This window comes from Rhamphochromis longiceps, linkage group LG14 (genome assembly GCF_057381845.1).
Source record: "Rhamphochromis longiceps isolate RC_006_pf linkage group LG14, R_longiceps_female_GT1.1, whole genome shotgun sequence".
Lineage (NCBI taxonomy): Eukaryota > Metazoa > Chordata > Actinopteri > Cichliformes > Cichlidae > Rhamphochromis > Rhamphochromis longiceps.
The window spans coordinates 35,192,656-35,216,863 of record NC_140570.1 but is presented as its reverse complement, the minus strand read 5'-3'; the positions used below and the strand labels follow the sequence as shown (position 1 = coordinate 35,216,863).

Below are 24,208 nucleotides of genomic sequence, written 5' to 3'. Positions count from 1 at the left end.
CTTTATTGGATTAGCAGTAGCTACAAAACAACACAAGGCTGATATTTGGCCAGCTTTACAACTTTTTTTTTTTTTTTGACTGGACAATTTAAAAAAAAAAAAAAAAATACAGTAAAAGTAGAAATGAGTATTGTATTATAAGATCACTGTACAGAGGAGGGGTATTTTCAGGGCATGTACACATGGACTAGAGGACTTTATTACATGAGCACTGTGCTGTTGGTGGTTGCTCCATCAGAAATTGATACCCGACTGTGGCCATGGACTCTGAGGAAAGGCAGGCAGATTCGTCTGCAGCCCAGTTTACAAAGCAGATGTATCATCTCATTGCGAAAGCGCACTCCAACAAATGCATACAAGAAAGGGTTCAGGCAACAGTGCAAGATACCCAGGCTCTTTGTCACTTCAAGCACTTGCAGCATTATTTCTCTTGATTTACAGTCGTCATCCACGATCACATTCTGTTGTCGCAGGGTATATATGATCAAACTGACATTATATGGCAGCCAACAGAAGCAAAACACAAGTGTGACAAGCAGTGATATTCGAATGGCTCCTTTTTTTGCTTCACTTTTCTGGCTGTTGCACAGAGTAATTACTAGTGCTGCGTAGCAGTAGCTCATGATAACCAGAGATAAGAAAAAACACAAATGATGAAAGACACTGTTGGTCAAAACCCAGTTGCTTGCGTGTGCACCATAACTGTAGTGGTAACAGGCCAGGAAAGGTATGCCTGACGTTGAATTTTTCTGTGTCACTGAGGCAAATACGGCGTTCGGTAATGCCAAAAACAAACAGATGAGCCACATTATCATACAAGTTAGGTGCACTGTTCTTGGAAGGCGACTTTGCATACTGGGAATTGCATGAACAATTGCCAAATACCGATCAAATCCAATGCAAGCTAAAAGGACGCTGCCACAAAGGAGGTTCAGATTCTTCAAGAACTCATTCAGTTTGCACATAAAATCTCCAAAAATCCAGCCGGTGGCGCTGTCGGCTACATCGAAGGGAATTGTAAACAAAAGCATGAGATCAGCCAGGGCAAGATGCAGTAGGTAGATCTCTGTGATGCGGAGCTGGCGCCATCGTGTCACCAGGACTGTTATCATCAGGCCATTCCCTGCCACACCCAGGAGAAAAATCACAGTGTACAGCACAGGCAGGAACTGGCCATAAAAACTCTGCAGGACCACATCATCACACGGGTAGACAATGGGGAAGTTGCAGTAGTCATCGGTGCAGTTGCAGTAGTCATCGGTGAAGTTGCAGGAGTCATAGGTCAAGTTATTAAGTTCTTCAGGTGTCAACTTGAAAACACATACAAGAGAGCATTACTTTTAATCATCAAATCTCAAATGAAGATTCCCTGTTGTATGCAGTATATGTGATAGTGATCAGACTAATAGTTTTGTTTCATGATGAAGTGAAATAAGATTCATTACAGGAGTGTGAACAGACTCATTTATGTAATGATCAAATACTTCTTTTTTTCCACTGCAGTTTTCTCAGTCTAATGTTTAGGCAGGAAACACTGAATAGACCAGATTGTTTTCACTTCCCTCTCATGATGACTCAGAAGGCATTTCAAGCTAAATTTGACAAATGTGATTCAACCGTGGCTAATCATATTTTAAAAAAAAAAAAAAAAAAAAAAAAAAAAAAAATAGTAGCTGGTACAAACACAACTTAAATAACTAGCTGAAAGCCTTGTAGAGTGTGCCGTTTCTCGGTGTTTAATCAAATGTTACTAAATATGGAAAGAAGTCTGCGGGAAAAATATCTGCAGAAAAATCATTAGAAATGCAAAATATGTGTAATAATCATAACACCGTTACACCAAAAGCAGCAACCTATTCAAATGTAATGTTAACTGTACTGCTGGACTTCTGTGGAAAAAAAAGTCACGTACAAATATTTTTATGATATATTACAGATGTGATTCTCCCTTTTGATGAAATGTCATATTTTCATAAAGAAATCTTCTCTATGGTAATGATTACACATCTATTTTCTATTGCGAGTAATGTAGACTGATAAAAGGATTATGATTATAATAAGAAATAACATAACAACCATACAGGTTTTATTTTAACTTCAATTTCCTTTTCCCTCCAAATCTGTGTGTCATCAAATGTGTATTAATAGAAAAAATTACATCATTCATTCTCTTTTCATATAAGAAGAATGTAAAATTCCCAGCTGAGCCGTAGTCACAGGCAGCAGCTACATGTTGCTCATTCCATTTAAAATCTCTTGTTTTAAACTAAAACCTCAGTTTAAAACTGAGGCTGAGGTTTGGAAAATGAAGGTACAGAATTATGTTAATGTCTTATATGAGACTTTCAGCTTCATAACGATTAATGAGGAGTTACAGAATATGTGACCGGATAGGAAATAACAATAGAGCTTACGTATTCCTTTATGGTTGTGTATAAAAAAACAAAACAAAAAAACAATAAAACAAATAAAAAGTTCTAAATTAAAATATTTAGACAGAATTTCCCATTATACGTGCTACTACAACAAAACTCTGCTGAAGAGTGCTGTCATACAGAATATTTGCACTAACTTTCCATTCATCTCACCATTTCTTATTTTAAGTCTTACCTCAAATGCTATAAGAGTCATTGTTGAAGCCATGCAGATAAATCTTGGCCCCTTGAATGCATGTGTCACACTGCAGTACTGAAATATGCTTGCACTTCCTCCCAGTGCTGGCTGGCTCTATTCGCTATGCTAATGTCTTTCTTTTTTTTTTTTCTTTTTTTTTGGGTTCATGGGCGTCTCTGGAAGGAAAGACACAAAAACAAATCAAAGCTTTAGTGTTATCTATCTACAATGTTATCTATATTAATCACACAAGAGCAGTAATGCAATTCCAAGTAACTGCACTCCTGTATTCTAGCTTTTGACCAGCACGTTGCAACTGCACTAAACTGAACAGAATTATTTCAGCACATTTATATACATCCTTCCTCTAAATTTTTTAATGACCGTTTGGAAAGATCATCCAGCTCGGTCATTAGTACCAGATTTATGTTTTTACTGACAACTGACAACACAATATAAAGCCCCTTGAATTGTGATTTGGTGCTATATAAATAAAATTTAATTGAATTGAACATTTTTATGTTCACGGTCCAGTTTAAGGTTAATATTAACAAGCAGGATGGTGACTGCACAGATTGAAAGACCTTGCCATAAAAGTTACTTACAGCTTCAGCATCACCTTAACCACAAATATCAACAGGAAATGTGATTGGGGTTTTTTTTTTTAAATTTAAAGTAGCCACAATCTCACACTTGAGACAGGGTTTTACAAGCAAAGCTCACTGACAGAGGCAGACTGCACACTCAGTTCAAAGCAGCAGCCCCTGAATGAATGTGCTTCAGCCTTTTAAAGACACAGGTGTGCCCAATCAGTTGCTGATTGGTCTGGGATCCCTCAGCTGGTCCTATAGATTTTCCCTGGAGGTCTGCTTGAAGGAAGGCTGGCTCACTTCTTCCAAGGCCAGGAGCCATAACAAGCAGGATGGTGACTGCACAGATTGAAAGACCTTGCCATAAAAGCTACTTACAGCTTCAGCATCACCTTAACCACAAATATCAACAGGAAATGTGATTGGTTTCATTTTTTAAATCAAATTTAAATTAAAAAAATAAAATAAAACGTGGGTTAATCAAATAAGGCTATTTCATTAAGGGTATTTAACGATGTAAACATAAAATACTATAAAAGAAAACAAATAGTAAACCATATATCTTTGATAGAGACACATATTGTTCTTAGAAAGATAACAAACCCTGTTTAATCTACTTCAGTCATCTTTTAGTTTAGACTCTACACAACATTATTATTCAAATTTTATCCTCTCTTTTGATAGAAAGGAAGTGGGGGTGGGGGCCACGGACATGGTTTCTGTGGTAAATCCGAATGTGGAAGTACAGTGCATACATACCTAACAGCTGACAGGATGCTTCTCCACACAAGTGATCAAAGTCAGGATGATTAAAATGACTTATTTGTGATTTCCGTTCATGTCTGCTTAGCTACAGATGCAGAATTTCTCCAAAACAGGAAAGTACATTCTTGCTGCAAAAACAAGAACGACGAGACTCTGCATGACAAAAACAACTAGTGTGGGCTGTAGCCAGCAGCAACACTGCAAATCTGTGCCCTTTACAGTTTGTGCTCTGAACCAGCCTTGCATTTTAGCTCTCTTTACACAACAAACATCCCTTTTAGCTCTCCACCAAACTAAGGAGCCATTCAGTTTTTCTGGGGTTCTCTTGCATAAGTTTTATATTCTTTGTAAACCATATAAACAGTAAGTGTTTTGGTCCAATCAGTTATAATATACTGCCAATGTCCCCACTTGGACTGATTAAATTGAACTAGACCAAATAAATAATTAAATAAATAATTAAAATATGAAATAATAAATAGCATGGTGTCCACAGTGAAGTCTGCTATCCAAAAGTTTCAGTCCAGTTCTTGTGTAATTTGGCAAACCTCAGTTTTTTCTCCATGTTTCCTTTCCTTAAAATGGTCACTTCACAGCCGCTCCTATACTGAGACCATTTTTGATAATGCCCCAGTGAACAGTAGATGGATCAGCAGGAGGGACAGACGCATCTCTCAAGTTCTATGACGGGACTTTATCTTTTTTCAGATGCTGTTCATCCACCTTAGTTGTTGTTTTTTGTTTTAGGCCTGCTACCTCTTCTTTTGTCCTCCACTTTTATCAATTTTTTAGAACATACTGCACACCATGCCATCTATTAGCTCTGTGGGAATCACATTATTGGGGCAAAATTATGTGCAGAAATGTGTTATGTTTGGCATTTTTCATATATTCAGCCAATGACTGTAGAAAACATTTTATACAGTCATTGTATTCAACTAAAGAAACTGCAACAAATGTTAATGCGTTTATTCATTGTTGTTTTTTTAAAGGGCTGCTAATAATGAAGTGCCAGAAGATACAATTTCAAACTGGTTCTTTTTTAAAGTTCTCTGTGATGTGTAGACACAACCCTGGTTCATCCCTCGAGTTATTTGTTGCTTGAATGATTCATAGATCAGTGTTAAGTGAACAAATGAAATTCCTCTGAAAACAGGACTTCAGAAAGCCTGGAGAACTGTTGCTCAAGACTGCTTTTAAAATGCCAGACTTAATCTATGGCTGTTGGAGGTTAATAGTGTGGATATGGACATGAAGTGAATGATCTTGGAAAAAATAAGTCTGGTTTCAACACTGAATTTATTTTCCCAAAAGAATCCTATCGATCAGAACACTGATTATTTAGGAGACAGGTACCTACCAATCTAAAGCAGACAGAATCACTGCTGAAATTTCAATTGATGAAGACCTTGGGATGGAGAACAGGTGAGACCAACCTATGCACACTATGCAACAACTTCACTAAATGCCCAGGGAGATAAAACCTTTCTGAGATATACACTTTTGTTCAACAGAAAAATAAGTCAAACCTAATGGAAATATGTCCAAAGCACAGTTGCTTAGACCACCCAACAGCTAGTTGGAGAGATGCCCCCCAAAATCACAAACTGGGAAGTTCACCTGTGAGATCGCTTTGTGAAAGGCCCTGAAGTCCAAAAACAAACACTCTGTGCAAAGGGATTTGGGAAGGTGGTCAAACGTTGAGAAATTTGCCATACATGGAGAGAAATGGCAAAAAGAAAAGACTGAGAAAATTAACAAGAAAACAAAACTGAAGCAAAAAGTCCGGATACAACAGCTGATAATGCACAAGACACAAGCATGCACTACTGTGGACATGGAAGAGGAAAGGATGTGAAGGCAGCAATAACAATGGCTGTTTTCTGTATGTGGCTGAAAATGCCTAAAATGTTGCAGTATGAAGCAAAAATCAGCGAGAGAAAGTTAAGTTGGGTTAAGGATTATCTTGAAAAACAGGAAACTGGGGGTATATGACTTTGGGTGGGTGATGAGAAGGGGAAGGAGGGGGATGTGAAAATGACACATGCACGTGCAATGAATGCAGGCATGTCAACACAGCCATCTCTCACATTGCTGCTAAAATGGAAAAAGCTGAGGGGCATATTACGGCCAAAGACTGAATTCATCTGGTGTTTACAAACCCTCGCTACAATGAATTATCTGGGTTGCAGGACAACATGTTAACATTTTAGTAAACCCGTGAACAGACTAAGTGGTAGAGCCATAAAATCTGCAGGACCAGGAGACTTTCCAATGACTGAACAACGCAAAAGAGATTTCCGAAGACAATGAACGAATCTTTCAAACATGCATTTCTGCCGTCACCATGTTGTCCTGTCAACTTGCAGGGCTGTGTCCACTTAATACTACACTATATAACTTTATAACACTTATTAATAAAAAAGCATATCATTATTGAGGCACTGCAAATTATTTAATCCCAACAATATGTGAACTTTTGACTGTCATTGCGTCAGGGGAAAATAGCTTGATTATGACATGAGTGAGTAAAATGTAGCGATTGTTAAATACAACTTGAATTTGCTTTCACATTGGAGTGGAAACTCCTACAGACTGCTGTGCTTGCATTTCATGATAAACAGGTGAAGTTTCCACAACAGCGTACACACACACACAATACAAGTGACAGCACATGTGTCTGAGAGAGCTGACCAAAAACAAAAAAACCCAAATGTGCAGTCAGAGTGATTTTCACTGATAAATGTCAAGGTTTTTACAGTATCCATGATACCAGTACACATCCTTCTCTTACAAAAGCTGAACAAGATATTCAAGATGATGCTCAACAGTGCAGTGGAAAAAAAATAAAATAAAAATCTCTCTATTTAATCTCTCCAGAGGGGCTGACACTGTGACAATATGCTGATGATTTAATGATGTGTTTTCCTTCTAAGCAGGGCTGCGAGACCGACTGTTGAAATTCCTCACTGAGAACGGTCACAAGGTGATGGGCTTCAGAGAAAGTCACCTATGCGGAGGCACGTCCCTCTCTCCCAAAAAACCACAAGCAAATGTGGCGGCGCGAAGGAGGAAGAGCCCATTCCTCTCCTGGGGAGGAAAGTTACACCCCAGGAGAGATTACAATAGCCAGTGCAAACATTTTAACAGTTACAAAAGGCACACAGGCTTGTTATTAACAAGCAGAGGTGAAGCAGGTCAATTTCATAAAACAAGGTTTCAGATCATAACTGCAAATACAGTCCTGCAGAAAGGAAACTTCTAAGGTAGCAGGGCTGGCAATACAGAACTGTCAATCAAGACACTTTATTAACAAACGAACAAGGTTCGCTGCAACGATGCTGCCCTAGTTAAAATAGCACATCAGTAAAATAATTAAACAAAATGGTGGAGACCGGCTACTTGGGGAGGCAACCTACAGGGAGAAGTGCCCAAGGGTGCCACCAATTACTCACCCGTGGACTCTCTGCAATTCTCAATGCCACTTAAATGATGCATTATACCTCTTCTCCAGTGTGTACACTAGCATGCATCAGAGGGAATTCCACCACACATGCCTAGCCCCCACAATAAGTGGTGGCAAACAAACAAACTATAAATTAAGAGATAAAGAACAAAACTCAGTAAATGAGATAGAAAAGAAACAGGAACCAACACGCACAAAACCAAAAAAGACAACTCCAAATAACCAGTCAATGCCAGTCAGTAAACTACAGCAAAGCAACAACAAGGCTGCAACAACACAGCAGCAGCAGTGCGTAGGCCTGTAACACAAGAAAGAACACAGTCATCCAGGCTCCACCCTGCTATAAGCCAAATTACCCATGAGGATCCAACTTACCACCCTCTAACGGTTACACAGATTAAGCAGTTGCGAGGGGAAATAAATCCGATCTGCAATACTTAAAAACAGACTGTGATCTTTGCCACCTTGAACAGGAACGAATAGCTTTCACTGACTTAATACTGCAGACCTCCATTACTTTACGATTATGAAATCCCGACAAACTGCAGACAAAAAGGGTGGATGCATGACCTCTGTTTTGCTAAAGCCGCATAGAGAAAGACAAAGACCAATAGCATTTTTTTCATTCTCGCTGGAATTACTAGCAGCAGATCTTCCTCTATATATGGAACAGCTCAAAAAGGTAGTACTGACTTGACATGACCATGCGGGTTACTCAGAATTAATGCTTTTAGTACTAACTGTGTCACTGAGAAAAACAAAATACACATTTATCAGCTGCTTGTTGGTCAAGGTAAGTAAAAAAAAAAGAATTCTGTTGTAAATTACAACAAAAATGCTAAGACCTTTAACAAGAAGGTAACCAACAGCAATGTACACACTATATTACTGGAAATCCCAAATGTCAGGGTTAAAAGTGGCCCTGTATTAAACTCAGCTTCACTTCTCACCACAGATGCAGATGGCGAACCACACAATTACAGAGAAGTTGTTTCTAAAACTAACCTGACAAGCAGTGGTCACAGAACATGACATCTTAGCATCAGGCACAGGACCGTCTCACTCTTCAGATCAAGCTGCTGAACTCGTGGGACTAACATGAGCGTGTGAAATCGCTAAGGGTCAAGGAGTCACCATTTCTATCAATTAAAGCCATGCATTTGGGGTGGTGCATGATTTCAGCACTTTATGGAAACAGTGACAGCGTATAACAGTCTCTGGGGAGTGGATTGCACATACTGAGCTTGTAGCTGCATTGCTGGATGCCCTATTGTTCCCCAAGATTATAGTTGTTTGTACATGTGAAACTCACACTTACTCAAAAGACTCCCTATCCCCAGCCAGCTCTAGGGCAGATGTGGCAGCGAAGACAGCAGCTAAACAGACTGTGAAACCAGACCACAGCATTAACATCAAAACCACACAAACTCCATCTCTTAACACGAATTTACAGGCTACCATGCATATCGATACTCTGTTTCACCCACGAGGGATCAACAATGGCATGCATGCAGCACCTGTTTGAACAACCAGGTTGTTAAATGTGCTGAAAAGTTCAGCATGTTTTTTTTTTTTTTAAATTAATATAGAAGCTGTTGGTGTGACATTTCTCATCCATGCTACACACGGTAAACATCCAGATGACTCACCAACGTCCCAAACATAAGAAATGTTTGTTTTTCAGTCATTCAAGGTGATCCTGAAGAGCAGGCTATTTGCTAGAAACGTGTGTGGGATTTTTGGCGTTGCACATGTACATTCATTCCTAACAATACTGCAGCTGGTTCTTTTACAAAAGAAATGACTACATTTGAAAAGCTGATCAATTTAAAGAGAAAGTTCTATGACTGAGCATTTGCTAGAGTTTTTGAAAAATGGAAATCATAGCAGGAGTGTTGGTAGCACTGGCTCTCTTAAAACTGTGTGAACAACTGAATAATAACATTTCATGAATGAGCTGGATACTTTCCTACCACAATTGTGAAAAAATAATGTAAAAAAAAATTAAAGTATTGTAAAAAACAAAACAAAACTGAAATACTTGTAAAATTTTAAATCACGAGGATGTCGGACTCATCAGCTAAGGCTGTCTCACTTTCTGTTTCACACTGTCTTGACTGAAACCTACCGGAATGCAAGCACTACTATTTTTGAAAGTTGTTTTTATTATTATTATGTTTTATATACAGATATAATGTTAGAAGTGATTAAATATAATGAAAAAAGTGGAATTGTAGTTGTAAATTTGTTGAAAAGTGTTCAAATTATGTATCTTCTATCCACGGTTAGTACAGTGTGTGATTGTAACCTTCATGGACAAAGACATACCTATAAGCTGTGTTTGAGGTCAGGAGGCACTTTAATGCTTTAATACGTGTGGCATTCCCAAGACGTTGTTCTATAAATCTGTGGTCTTTTTGTGATCACATAAGAAAGATGAAAAAGATATTGTTTCGGTATTTCTCCCAAAGTCCTCAACAAAAGTTTGGGACATTTACATCTTCACATCCAGATCTCTGCAGATCAAAAAGTAGCAGTCTGTTGGCTTTCAGGTAGCCTTTGCTTGAAAGAAGAAGAATTTCCCATTCTGATGGTTAATTAATCCCATCTAGCCATCACAGTCTCTTGAATAGAGTTGGATTTTGTTGCAGTAAAATTCAAATAATTTAAGAACAATAATATGTGTGAAAAAATGTAAGACCACTCATCTCACTCTTACACCTGTCGGTTTGAGGAAGAATAATAACTATAATTGTAAAGAATTTAGCCGACAACAACACACTGAGTTTGTTTGCTTTGCACCAAATATGATTACATGCTGCAAGACTGTGCAGGTATCAGAATAACCATTTGGGTAATTAAGTAAAGCACTGTTAACTTTATAAGGTCTGCACTGCTTTATCCTTTAACAGTTTCCAACTCTTTTAAAGAGCCGCATCTTAACAGGACTAACACCATGTAAAACAAAACAAAAAAACTTATATGAAGTAATAACACAACACATGAAAATCAGCCTTTTGGAGTCTGTCTTAGAAGTCTTAGAAGGCAGTATATAAGATGTAACTGTTACAGCTTGCTAGTCAAAAGCATGTTCTCCAAAACCCCACACTGCCACCCTTTGGCATATACCTAAAATATTGTCCCACAGCAAAATGATGTCACAAATATTAATTTACACTCGTTATGAGTCACAGTGTTCTCCGCACACAAAATAAACTGAGCATCAAAAAAGTTTACATCATCTAATGCGGCATTAGTTTTATGTGTGGCACACAAGAAAAGAAAGACAAAGAGTGTAGAACAGAGACCTCTGGTTGGTAAACTTTAATGTTCTCCCTAACCAACACATTATTACAGGATACCTTCAGTGTCTGTACAACAGGTGGCAGTGATGCACCAAAACACATGGATGACGCTACATCCACACCTATCCCTTACTGTACAGACAAATATCTATCATTAAAAAAATATTTATTTGATTTCTGTATGATCTTTTCTCCCTGACCATAACAACCACAACACTGTCTGTCTGTAACAGGTGGGCGATTTAAGGCCCAACTTTAAGGTAGAAAGGATGTGTGTTTATCTTGAGAGGGGCCTGATAACTAAATGCTCTGCATCCCATTCTGCTTTTTCACTATGAACAAAAAAATGTCTACACTCTGAGATCAGAGTACTCTGATAGTGTATTGAGATCATATTGGTATGCTGGGATTGTGTTAAGAATGGCATCTAGCATAAAAATCTGTCAAATCAAATATCTGGGGCTGTGGCAACTTGTGACTAGGGGAGCAGTTAAAAGTAACTCCATCTTTGTTGTTTGTGATAGAATGGTGCCTGAAGATCTGCGATGATGTTTGTGAGAAGCATTTTACATTCAGTTATATATAAAAAAGGGATCCAAAGAGGAGATGCTAATATGTGAAACTATGATCTCTCTTTTTAATCTTTGTTTGTACTCTCTCTGTAACATTTTAGGTCAACTGAAGGCTTTTCAGAAAGCTTTTAGGCCAGCCTGGTGACACTGAATCACAACAGTGCAGCCTAAAAGTTACAAATAGATGGGTTTTAGAGCACTCTGAGAAATGATGAGACATTCTGTTCAAATCACATTAAAATTCACATTAAAAATAATTTAAAACAAACAAACAAAAGAACTCACAAAATAAACTGAGCAACAACAACAACAACAATACACAGCTGCTGATGCCGCATTAATTAAGCGAGAATCAACAACCACACAGGAATCACTGAGAGTGTATTGAAACCTTGCTCTCCACATGACACCCAGGAGAGCAGCTTCGTTTTATACAATTTTTGAAGAGCAATAACATTCACAACCCAACTCACAACACAGCTGCAGTGTTTGCATGTGCATGAACATGAGGCGCAGAGAGCACGGATGGTAAACACTATCAACAGAGACGATGTGGCTGCACCGGCCGCGTTGGTACCATCGCAGATAGATAAAATATTTAAATGTTAGAGAGGATTATTTTAGGAGGAGACCTCACAGCTCCTTGATTTGAAATGAAATCAGCTGATTCGTTGGATGGGGGCGGGTTCAAATACGGGTGGAAGCCATCTTGGACGTTTGCTTGACTCTGACGAGACTCGTTGGTAGTTAGCTAAAGATTGCTCACAAATACCGCTTACGGCACCGGCTATTTCAATAGCTCAAGGTAAACGTCCTTATAATGAATCTGCTTCAATTCACGAATAGATCATTGCTTTAGGTTCAGCTGATATTTCTTGTAGATAACACTAGGCTTTAGTGTTTATTATTTTACCGTCGCTAGCCTTGCTAGGTTGCTAGCAGACCTAGCACGGCAATCTCATTGCAGCTAAAGTTAATGCTGGTTGATGGCGGATAGCCAGTCAGTCTTGTTATTGGGCTGACATTTAAAATGGTCAGATGACTTAATCGTGTAATATTGGCTGGAATAAATGTATATGAATTCGGTATTGTCGTGTTGATTAACGTGAAAAGCTTGAAATTAATGTACCAGAAAGTCATGTCTGTAACTAGCCTACCTACTCTTCCTTCGAGGGTAGATTTTTTTTTTATTAAACGAGTACACTAATCACCGTTGAACCATTAAAGTATGCATCCAGTAGAAACCACATGCAGCACATTCTTATCCAACTGTACACTTAATTTGCCAATGCTCTTAATTTATCAAGGCCGCTTATTCATTGTTTGCGAAGCTAAATAACATTCGCTGTCAGCGCTGTGTCGGCTAACTTTTGACATTAGGCCAGCCGTCAAGTGTTTCTGCTGTCCGTTGGCAAAATGGTGACTTTAAGTCTCACCAAACCCGAGGACTGCATGCTGGGGAGCTGTTATTCCACCGATGTTTCTATTTTGCCATTTCTAACGCTGTCTTGTGTGTTTTAGGTTTGGACAGCCCCGAGGAAGGACACAGCGGCCCAGTTTAGCTAATCAAGATGGCTAGCTGAACTGTCGGCCAATGCTTGAACGCTTGCGAAGCTCTCTTGGAGTATTCCAGATAATGTTGACAAAATTTATCTATGCTAAGCCCTAATTTAATTTCCATGCATAGAAGTCTTATAAAAAAACGAGAAGAGGAATTTGTTTCTGGACACTTGATATCACAAAAGACATTGTTGAAGAGTAAATGATTTAGTATTTACCTTTAGTTGATTAAGATTTAAAAAGGCAAGGGCAATTTTTATGTTTGAGTGGACTCACTTCACCTGGAAACTGTTAAAGGTTTCATTGCTGTTGGAATAAAGTTGAGCCAAGTCAACATGAGCACCGCCAGAACGGAGAACCCAGTGATTCTGGGCTTGCCCAACCAGAATGGACAGCTCAGAGGCTCAGTGAAGCCTGCTGGAGCACCAGGTGGAGGTGGAGGAGGGCCGCAGCAGCAGCTTAACCAGATGAAAGGCACAATCAACAATGGAAACTCCCAGCCAGCCCCTACAACAAATGCTGTCATCAAGTAAGTTATTTAATACTAAAATTAAACTATTTTGACTTCTCATTACAACTACTGCTGTCAGTTAAATGTGATACTGCTTGTTAATAATACTTCTGGCCTCCACAGGCCTGGAGATGACTGGAAGAAAAATTTGAAATTGCCCCCAAAGGACATGAGGATGAAAACTTCGGTTGGTAACACGTTTCTTTTGACCTGGAAGCTTATATATCCTATTACTCATTTGTTTTTTTTTGGGCTGTGAATAAAAATATTCAGTGCTGTGTTTAATAAGTCATTTTTATACAAGCCTACAATCACTGTTATATTAATGTGTTCCACACAAGCTGTCAGTACTCTTCTTCATATACAATCATTCTGTGACAATTACAGGATGTGACTGCAACTAAAGGCAATGAGTTTGAAGATTATTGCCTAAAGAGGGAGCTGCTTATGGGAATCTTTGAGATGGGCTGGGAAAAGCCATCTCCAATCCAGGTATGTTAAGACTGCTTTGATTTGACGGCTGAACAAGAAGGCATGTTTGTGCATAAGGAAGTGCATACTTTGGCACTTACAGAATAGATTGTAGTGCATAAAAGGACAGACGAGTTCTTTGACATTGACACGTGATCAGTGTTAAATGTAGTCAACAGTTTTTAGTTGACTATTAAAGGTTAAATGTAACAGTTAATTCTTCAAACCTGTGAAAATTGCTATTCCTGCAGTATGGCTCAGGAGCATTGTAGTACCTATTAGGTTGTTTAGGTAGTGCCTGTTAGCATGTGTCCTAAAAACTCTGGTGAAACCTCTTGGACATACCGTGATATTTCTTATTACTTAGTGGGTGGACTGACACACAATGTTTGTACATTTGTTGTACCCAGGTTATGCATTTCAGCTTTGATTTCATCAGTTATCTTTAAAAAAAAAGAAAGAAAAAAAAAAGATTGCCTTGTTTGTTTTTTGTTTTTTCTGTGGCATTTTTGCCTTTATTGGAAAGTGAAACAATGACAATGGTAAGGAAAGGAAAGTGGGGAGAGACTTGAACCCAGGGACTTTCACTTGGCTATGTGACATGTGGCGCCCATCTCCTCAGTTGTCTTTCTGCACTTTCATGAGTTTAACATCTTTAGTAGCTTGTTTGGCAAATTTGGTTTATTACACTTCATTTATAAGCTTTAGAATCACTCTCGGCTGCACAGAATAAGTTTCAGTTTCTCAGCACTTATCCATCGGAAGGAACGATGTAAACAAAGTATGCTAATGAGTGGTGGCCTATTTCAGAAAGGCAAACTGCAGGGTGGGTGGATGTGTGTATGGGCTGTTAGTAGACAAAGTAAATGGAACTTGAAAAATTAACGTTTTACCTTCCACTCAGAACAATTGTATTACATGTTTGCACTAGAATAAATTAAGTAGATGTGTGATGTGACTGAAGCAAAAAGTATTCTTTGTATTTCTCTTTGTCTGCAGGAGGAGAGCATCCCCATTGCACTGTCAGGAAGAGATATTTTGGCCAGAGCCAAGAATGGCACGGGAAAGAGTGGAGCCTACCTCATTCCCTTACTTGAACGCATTGACCTGAAGAAGGATTGCATACAAGGTGAGAGAGCTCATTTTCAATAAGATTTATTTTTTTATTATAAATGTTGAATTTTAGCTTGCCTCATTTGAAAGTCATTAAGTGAGTTGTTAAAAAAAAGAGGGGGGTGAAAATGAAATCAGTATGCCTTTGATAAACCTCGACACATAATGAGCCTTTACTGATGATTTGGTCAAATCAATGATGCCAAAAAACAACTGCTTTAGTATTGAAATTTAACTAGAAATGCAAAAGTCATCAACATTTACATTTTTTTTTTCTAATGCCAATTTTAATAGTACTTACTTAGGATAACAGGAGAAACAAACTGTAGTTGTATAAACAATTGATATATTTTGACATTTGCTGTTCAGTGTTTCCAAAATAAAATGGCAACTATATATACACACTGTAAATTCTGCACAACGGTGCTGCTGAAATGGTTTACAACATACTCACGTTTAACCAAAAACATTATAAATTGCAAATCACGTGTTACACAATCGTGCTACACATGCGATCCCTAAATGTCAGCTTCTCTTCTAGAGTTTTCTGCTTCAAGAGCACAAAATCAGATCCTCATCCAAATGCATTATTTTGCTCGAGGCTAGGTTTCCTGTTATTGATGGTCTAGTTTGTTTTGCTCCATTTAACATGCAACTACATTTTTATTCTTTTTTCTGAAGACTGTTTTTGACTATGTTATGAATACAACAGTGTCTGATAAAGACATGTAAACATCTTTTTTTTGTTGATTCATTGTGTCCTCATAAAAATGAAAGTGGTGGGACAAGGTCTGAGACATGTTACTGATCGGAGCATGTTTTATTTTAATTTGTTTTTGATGCTTGAAAATGTAGTAGTACCATTGCATTTGATCCTATTCTTAATTACTTGCAAATGTTTAATAAAATGATAATAAATAAGTCTTCTCTTTTTCCAGCTTTGGTCATAGTGCCCACCAGAGAACTGGCTCTGCAAGTAAGCCAAATATGTATCCAGGTCAGCAAACACATGGGTGGTGTGAAGGTCATGGCAACCACAGGTGGAACCAATCTCCGTGATGACATCATGAGACTCGATGAAACGGGTAACCTTTCACACGTAACATCACTTATTACAGTCTTATATTTTATAACACTGCCTATCTTATCTTTTATTTATTTTTATTGGTTTCAGTGTTATTATATGGAAGGTATTTTCCAGGAGTAAGATTTAGGAAAACTGGAAATTAATCTAACAATACAACAGTTAGTGAAGACAGTTGACTTGCATTAATGTAATGCGTCCCCCTCCCAGTAAACAACAAATCTTTGAGTTGTACTGGCAAATTTTAACAAACCAACTAAAACTGAAACTCAATCTGTATTAACAAAATTTTGATTTGCAAATTTACAGTTTAGCTTATTTTTTCCATTTAACTAAGGTTTTTTTCCCCTCCTCCCTCAGCTACTCTTCTTGTAAGTTTAGCTTTAGTTAATGCTAAATACTCTTGGTGGGAGTCAACATGATTATTTCACGCTGAAGTCTGTGCAAGTCTGTGCAATCTCCTGCATGGATTTCCTCATACAGTCTGAAATCAGGGGCGATCTGAATCGTCTGCTTTACTGTCTGTCTCAGTGACGATTTTTTTTTTTTTTTTTTTTTTTTTTTTTAAGAAGATGTAAATTGAAATATTCCTGGATCTTTGGTACATCTCTAGTTGAATCCTAAATGTTGCTATTGTATACTATATGATTGCTACCAAAGCTCATTTGATTGGAGTGAATGAAAATCTTCATCTATACTTAAACAAACAAACATGAGTGCATCAAAGGAAGGCATTATAAGCTGCACTGAGATCTGCAAAGGAGAAAAGATGATAAGCACAGTCTGGCTTAATTTTCAAGTTTTTGCCTGATCTTATCTGTAGCCAGTACAAAAAATAGACCCCCGTAAACAAACACACACACACACACACACACACACACACACACACACACACACACACACATTTCGCAGGCAGTCAATGCTGATGTCTGAAATGTTAACTAATGAAAACACATGTATTGATCTGATTACTGTCAAATGCATATTGATTTTTTTTGTTAAAGTTGTCAATATAGCTTTTGTTGAACATTCCTCAGCGGCTGAATATCAGCAATATGATAATCGTGATCATTTACCATCATTCCTCCACTGAAATGTGGACACGTAAATTTTGATAACGCTGCCATTCTCAGAAAATGTGGTAGACCTTAATTATTGTTACCTTTTTGCTTTTTATTTTTCAGTACATGTGGTCATTGCCACACCTGGAAGGATTTTAGACCTCATCAAGAAAGGAGTGGCCAAAGTTGGTCAAGTGCAGATGATCGTTCTAGATGAAGTGAGTGAAGCTGTTTACTTTTATTAGACCTTTTTTTCTAAATAAGTGCATTTAGATAATTTGGGTCAGTCAGGTAATGGAGCTAAATGTTTTCCCCTCCCCCCCCCCCTCCTGTTCAAAAGGCTGACAAGCTCCTGTCTCAGGACTTTGTGGTCATGATGGAGGAGATCCTGGGCTTTTTGCCCAAGCAGAGGCAGATTTTGCTTTATTCTGCAACCTTCCCTCTCAGCGTGCAGAAGTTCATGGTACATTTTGGTTCCTTATTCATGAACTTGTGATTTCAAATAAGCTTTACAATGCTACAACTTGCATTTCAACCTGTATATAATCATTTCTATGTATTTTTGTAGAATTCACACTTGCAGAAACCCTATGAAATCAACCTAATGGAGGAGCTTACACTGAAGGGTGTGACTCAGTATTATGCTTATGTAACTGAAAGGCAAAAAGTCCATTGCCTCAACACCTTGTTTTCCAGGGTGAGTTTTGCCTCTCTGCACGTGTAAATAATAAAAAAAAATGTATAAATAGGAAGAGTCTGATGAACATGCAATTGTTTACATATTTATTTGCATCATTTATTTTTAGCTCCAGATCAACCAATCCATAATCTTCTGCAACTCGTCTCAGAGAGTGGAGCTCCTTGCCAAGAAGATCTCCCAGCTTGGATATTCATGTTTCTACATTCATGCAAAGATGAGACAGGTCAGCTTAAAGTACTGCCCCAGAAAAGCTTGTTCACCAAAATGCACAATTGATTTTTGCAAGAACTGCTGTTCACTCCAACATCCTGTTTATGGAGAGTTGGCACTGCCAGTCCCCAGACTGACTACATGATAAAAAAATAGAACTGTTAACACTTGGGTTGCTGCACAAACAGATTTTCCACTGCTTTACTTGTCATTTGTTTTTGCATGTTATGAATACCTGAGATGACAGCTTAGTTACTGACTCAGCATATGTGCTTATACCTCACCTAACATGGTTTACATCAGTTGTGGACAAGTGTTATGAGAGTAAAAAGGCATGCATTATCTCTATGTAATTTATCCTTATGTAATTAAATGATGCTCTGAAGTGAATAAATCTGCTTCTAAATGCATTTTTAAAAAAATCGTTTTCCAGGAACATCGTAACCGTGTATTCCACGACTTCAGAAATGGCCTGTGCCGGAATCTAGTCTGCACTGGTAAGTGAAAGAAACGTGTGTACAACTGCCGCATTTTACCAGTAGGAGTTGAAAGAAACTGAGAGAGGATTTTTATTACTGCTATTATTAGTAGTAGTAGTTTTTGATGGTGAAACTGAGCTGTTCTATTGTGTACATCTCTAGTTTGTTTTTGCTTTTGTTTTTTTGTAGTGACTGATTTGCGCAAGCCTATTTTCTTTAATGTTCTATCCTGCGTGGTTTGATCTTTATTACTTTCCCCCTCTAGACCTCTTCACAAGAGGAATCGACATTCAAGCTGTGAATGTTGTGATCAATTTTGATTTTCCTAAGCTGGGAGAAACGTACCTTCATCGCATCGGTAGATCTGGTAAGGGCCGTGACTCGGACTGTTTTCATCCTTTTTGCTTTAACTGTTTCACTCTTGTCTGCAATATAAATGCATTTTATGCAGCAAAAAATGCTAAAGCAATTATTTAAGCTCTTGACTACCATAATTTCCAGGCCGCTTCGGACACCTGGGTCTAGCTATCAACCTCATCACGTATGACGATCGCTTCAACCTGAAAGGGATTGAGGAACAGCTTGGAACAGAAATAAAGCCCATCCCTGGCATCATTGACAAGAGCCTATACGTGGCAGAGTACCACAGTGAGAGTGGCGAAGAAGTCAAGCCATGAGCCAGTGAGTACACAGATATGCGACCAGCTGGTTTATAGATGGTCGCAAGATAATTTATCTCCTGTGATTTAATCTTTTTCATCCTGCCGGTTCGAATAAGTTTTACAAACGAGCTGATGGATATGAGCTGTTGCAGAGCTAGTGCTTTGCTGCTTGGTATGCTGGATACTTCGGCACCTTGCTGACACAACTAAATACAATTTAGCCATGATTACTGTCATTACCTGGACGGTGCTTTTCTTGCTGCTCTTAGTGAACATATATCCAGTGAGGCAAGTCTTTTATTTTTAAAGATGGCAAAAGAAATCTACAAAGGTTTTTCAATGTAATATAGTGTGTATATTTGCAGTGTGAAAAATGGTGTGTATTCAAATGGTCAATTTTGCTACGTCACTGCTGTTATGCAGAGTATCAGCGTGTTGGCCATAATCGCAGTCGAATTCTCTAAATACTAAAAAGATACTTCAGTGCTTCCTTTATCACCTCCTTCAGCAGAGGACACATTGAAACGATCACTGAAACAGCAGAGCAGATCATGTGAGTGTTCAGAAGTGTTTTCTGTTTGCTGCTGCTTCAACAGGCGGTTAAAGCCACATGTGAACTATGAACATTAATATTGCTGTAATAAAAGCCTATCGAGCTGATGCCATGATTTTTTTTTTTTTTTTTTTTTTTTAAATGCACCAAAGAATGACATAAGTTCTATAAATCATGAGCTGTAGCCGTTGTTTCATTGCCAACATTTTAGGGTTTTTTTTTCCCCCTTGGTCAGCTGGGACAAGTTACATTGAACATTCAGATAGGAATATATTGGTTAGGAATGAGATGCACGTCTTAGTCCCAAGTTTATGTGCTGTTGTCTTAATTCCTTATAAATTCTGCTTCAAACCTTGCTATGATCTTACAAAGTTTCTGAGATCAAGGAAAAATAGCTAGGAAAAAGGACAAGGAGGCTTTTTTTTTTTCCCCCTCCCCCCATCCATCCATCCATCTTCATCCGCTTTATCCGAGGCCGGGTCGCGGGGGCAGCAGCCTAAGCAAAGAGGCCCAGACCTCCCTCTCCCCAGCCACCTCCTCCAGCTTATCCGGGGGAACACCAAGGCGTTCCCAGGCCAGCCGAGAGATATAATCTCTCCAGCGTGTCCTGGGTCTGCCCCGGGACCTCCTCCCGGTGGGACATGCCTGGAACACCTCACCCAGGAGGCGCCCAGGGGGCATCCTTGTCAGATGCCCGAACTACCTCAGCTGGCTCCTTTCGATGTGGAGCAGCAGCTGCTCTACTCTGAGCCCCTCCCGGATGGCCGAACTTCTCACCCTATCGCTAAGGGAGAGGCCAGCCACCCTTCGGAGGAAGCTCATTTCTGCTGCTTGTATCCGCGATCTCGTTCTTTCGGTCACTACCCACAGCTCGTGGCCATTTATTTTTTATTTTTTTTATTTATTTATTTATTTTTTTGGTACAGTGTTTCCAGGTAACAGAAGATGAAATGTCTTTACCATCCTTAATATATCCTTGTAGAAGTTGGATATCTGCTAATGACCCCTGAGTTGATACATTTATACAGGTTGCTTCCAGCAAATCTGTCTTGATTTTGATGATAAGAATTATTTAGGCATTTCAATCATGGTGTCAGGAATGTCCTCGTGCATGTACAGAGAAATCGTACCCTAGTTTCACTCTGAAACATTATAACCCAAATGGTCATCTGATCTATGAAAAATCAGCCGGTTTGTTAACAAAGATAAAAGAAAAAAAGACCACTACACTGTAACTCCAATGTAAATCAAGAACTTCGGTAATGTGTAGAATAGTTTTTATCTGAGTGTTGTTAGTGGGGGTTTTGTTGAACAGTCTGGTCTAATGTGATATTTTTTTTTCCCTTCTCCTTTTTCTAGAGACCAGTCCATCCTCCACTCCCCTCTGTATTCTACTTCATCCCCCACATCTTTGGATTTTTTTTTTTTTTTTTTTTAAATGTACAGTTGCTGTATGTCTTCCTTTTTTGGATGCCACCATTAGGAATGCGTGCTTTGATGGATGTGTTATTGGAAGAACTCATCTGCCTTTTCAAGGCTCTTTGCTGCACCACCACACCCTGAAGACATGGGCACCACGAGGAAAGAATGGGACCAAGTCAGAAAAGTTATCAGTGCACATTGTGATGATTCATATCCACCACTGACACAAAGCCAGCACCAACAGAGAGCGATAGGACACCCTCCATTCTCCACTTTTAAGTTCGGAAGTTTTATCCAATTAATATCAAGTGCCTTAAACAGTTCAGCTTGTTCTAAAGTAATAACCCCTCATTATCGGTCATCTCTCTCCACTCCACGCTACATATTTCTGTTCACCTAATTGAAAATTTGTTACACTAATTTAATGTCTGACAAAATAGGTGAATTCATACCCGTCTTTGGTTGGGTCATCCATTCACAGCAACTGGAGATGACTGGAGGCAGACTGGTCTGAATTATCTTCTTGCTGGCTAAGCTGAACTTGAGTCTGGCTGATAAATGAGGACAAACTTGGATTTCCATGGACAGAGATGCTGGATTTTTTTGTTTTTGTTTTTTCCCTTTCTCCAAGATGCAGCCAGACTGTCAGTCATTGGTGAAAAAAAACTTGTGCTTCTGAGAGACCCAAACTCTTTCCTCTGTCTTCAGCATCAGAACACTAAAAATAATTAAGCAGCCTTGCAACGCCATGAGTCATGAGGATTCCTATTTTGGTGGAGTTTATTTGGAGCGAATGCCTGACGCGTATTTTTATTTTTTCTCCCTCATTTCTTCTTCGGTCTGTCTTTTGTCGTCCTGTGTTTCACCTTCCTGTGGGTGGCCATACTTAATTCTGTGAGACGTGCAGCCAGCGTTTGGGGTGCACCTTACACTTTGTGTATATACCTTCATTTTAAGATTGTTTTAAACAAGTTAAAAAGGCTGCCTGACAAACTGAAAAGCCATCCGCCCCTTCCCTCTTGTTAGCACTGGAGATGGTTTCCCGAACTGCCAGTTTGTTTGATCTGCAATATTGGCCTGTGAATTTATTTATAATTTTAGAAATTGCAGAATTTACCGGAATCTAAAACATTTAAATGGCGTAGTTCATGAAATGTTTTTAGAGACAGTTATTGCTGAAAATCTTTTTAGCCCATGCATATTTGTTGGAATGTTTCTTCAAAGATGCACTTAACTGTTTAAATTGTTGCCCTTGTTCTTTTGCTTCCAGTGTTAACAAGTGCGAGTCTTGACAGATGGCTTTCTGAAGCTTGTGCATTTGAGTAATGAAGTCTTTGTCACCAGCCTTGACTTGTGAAACTCTTGAAACACTCTTAAGATCTCTTATACTGAGTGCTGGTGTTGGAAAAGAAAATATTCTATTACTTACTACTCGCTGCAGTGCAGCTGAATTGGCAGATAATTTGTTTTGTGGCGACGGTATTAGCTGTTACGTTGATTTATGCCCTGTTTAAGCACAGCTACATTACTTCCTAATATTGAGGGAGGGGCAGGAAGTCCCCCTCCTTCTGCAGAATGTTGGCCGACTGTATCAAAACGAACCATCTGAAATCCATCTAAAATGTAGCAGGAACAAATTCTGTGCTTTGCAAGTTGGCTGGCTTTTGTGAAACCAGCTAACAAAAGATACTTTAAAAACAAACATGAGCAAGTTGATCAGCACTTAAAACACAGATGGTTCATGCAGCTACACTTACTGCACTACTTTTTACACACTAGATACCCACTTGGGAGTAAAGTGCATGCTAGTGCAGGGAGGGGGAATGAACAAGATGGGTTAGAAAATTACTTTATGTCAGACTGCTTGTTTAAGACATAACTTGGGCATCCCAGCCTGCTGAGTTCATGGCTAATTTCTCTGCCCTTTATTGCTTTATGTTTTGGGTTTTGGGGCTTTACCTCTGCATTTTATATGCAATGTGACAACCTTACATTTGCATTGAGGTCCTCTGATCACTTTGTTCAGCTGAAACCTTTTTGTAACTGAGGTGTTCCCTTTAATATGGCGAGATGCTCTCTTAACTGTTTTAACCAATGGGAAGTATTGCTCATTTAATTTAAGCTCATTTCAAAAGACAAGTGTAGCAGAGATGATTAGTTACCTGTGTATTTCTCATTGGTTAGACTCTGATCCCTGTTCTCACACTTCTGCTGTTGTCCCAGAAATACTTGCACATCTAAACTGATAATTAGGCTGTTTGTTTTTTGGGGGGGTGGGGGGAATTTTTCTCGTTTAAAGTCAAAATTAAATTTGAGCATTAGTGGAGTCGACAGGGATCTGTTTGTGCAGGCACTTGGCAGCTGTCTGTTTCTTATCAGCCCACTGGCAGTAATTGACGCAGCAAAATGCTTTGAGGCTAAAATTGACGACCCTTCGAGGTTCAGCGTATGGCTGCCTTCATGTGGGAGCTAGTTTTACTGCTAGTGGCTGTCATGGAGAACCTTAACGACTGAGACAAGAGCATCTTTCCCCAGATTGGGCATCTAATTGGTTAATAAAATTGTCTCTTTTGTTAAGGTCTTTTTTTTTTTCTTAAATTTGGGAGGAGGTTGAATTGGTGCGCCTGCTGCCCTGATGCATAAGTTCGTCCTCTTGATTGTTGTGACACATTAATAACACAACTTTTGTGTACAATTTGGCCGTCCCATCTCTCAACTGTCAAGAGACGATAGGAGTCCTTTTTAGGATTTCTTTCTGAATTTATGAATCAGTAAAATATGTGGGGTGGGGCCTGTGGGTACTTCAGAAACAGGATATCTAAAGATCCAAAGTTTAGGTAATGGGTACGAAAAGGTTTGAGTTACCCCGCTTTTTTCTTTTCAAAATGAAATGTTCAATGGAGTACACGTTTCATGAAAAAGGCTCCAAATTTAAGTGAAATTTTCTTTATTTTGAATTTGGTTGCTTAATTGGCAGATTTTTCAGTGATGCAAGATGTCATAAATATTACTGGATTGGATTAAAAGTTGTGTTCAATAAAGCTCACTGAAATTTATTGTCTGAAGTGTTT

The 24,208-nt window shown here is 38.8% G+C and overlaps 2 protein-coding genes across 2 annotated transcripts in view; one reads left to right on the top strand and one right to left on the bottom strand.

Moving 5' to 3' along the window:
• Window positions 1-56: 56 nt before the first annotated feature.
• The window catches only part of cxcr5 (chemokine (C-X-C motif) receptor 5), a 59,103-nt gene continuing 34,951 nt past the window's right edge, over window positions 57-24,208 (bottom strand). Inside the window, exons 2-3 of the mRNA XM_085429425.1 lie at window positions 2,611-2,789; window positions 57-1,310 (exon numbers count right to left, since the gene is read on the bottom strand). Coding sequence (XP_085285551.1) covers window positions 201-1,310; window positions 2,611-2,643 — 1,143 coding nt within the window. The 5' untranslated portion in view covers window positions 2,644-2,789 and the 3' untranslated portion in view covers window positions 57-200. The remainder of the gene's footprint in view (window positions 1,311-2,610; window positions 2,790-24,208) is intronic.
• Window positions 11,970-24,193, top strand: ddx6 (DEAD (Asp-Glu-Ala-Asp) box helicase 6). Its single transcript, XM_085379342.1, has 14 exons — window positions 11,970-12,116; window positions 12,833-13,400; window positions 13,506-13,569; window positions 13,770-13,874; window positions 14,853-14,982; window positions 15,905-16,051; window positions 17,235-17,329; window positions 17,452-17,574; window positions 17,680-17,808; window positions 17,918-18,034; window positions 18,455-18,518; window positions 18,766-18,867; window positions 19,002-19,181; window positions 21,075-24,193. The coding sequence occupies exons 2-13, from the start codon at window positions 13,207-13,209 to the stop codon at window positions 19,175-19,177; spliced, it is 1,446 nt and encodes a 481-aa protein (XP_085235468.1). The 5' UTR covers window positions 11,970-12,116; window positions 12,833-13,206; the 3' UTR covers window positions 19,178-19,181; window positions 21,075-24,193.

Excerpts from the sequence above, each read along its gene's own strand:
- ddx6 (XM_085379342.1), top strand. The coding sequence starts at position 13,207 with ATGAGCACCGCCAGAACGGAGAACCCAGTGATTCTGGGCTTGCCCAAC. Across the intron at positions 13,875-14,852 it reads AAAAGCCATCTCCAATCCAG|GAGGAGAGCATCCCCATTGC; the intron begins GTATGTTAAGAC and ends CTTTGTCTGCAG. Across the intron at positions 18,868-19,001 it reads TCATCGCATCGGTAGATCTG|GCCGCTTCGGACACCTGGGT; the intron begins GTAAGGGCCGTG and ends CATAATTTCCAG.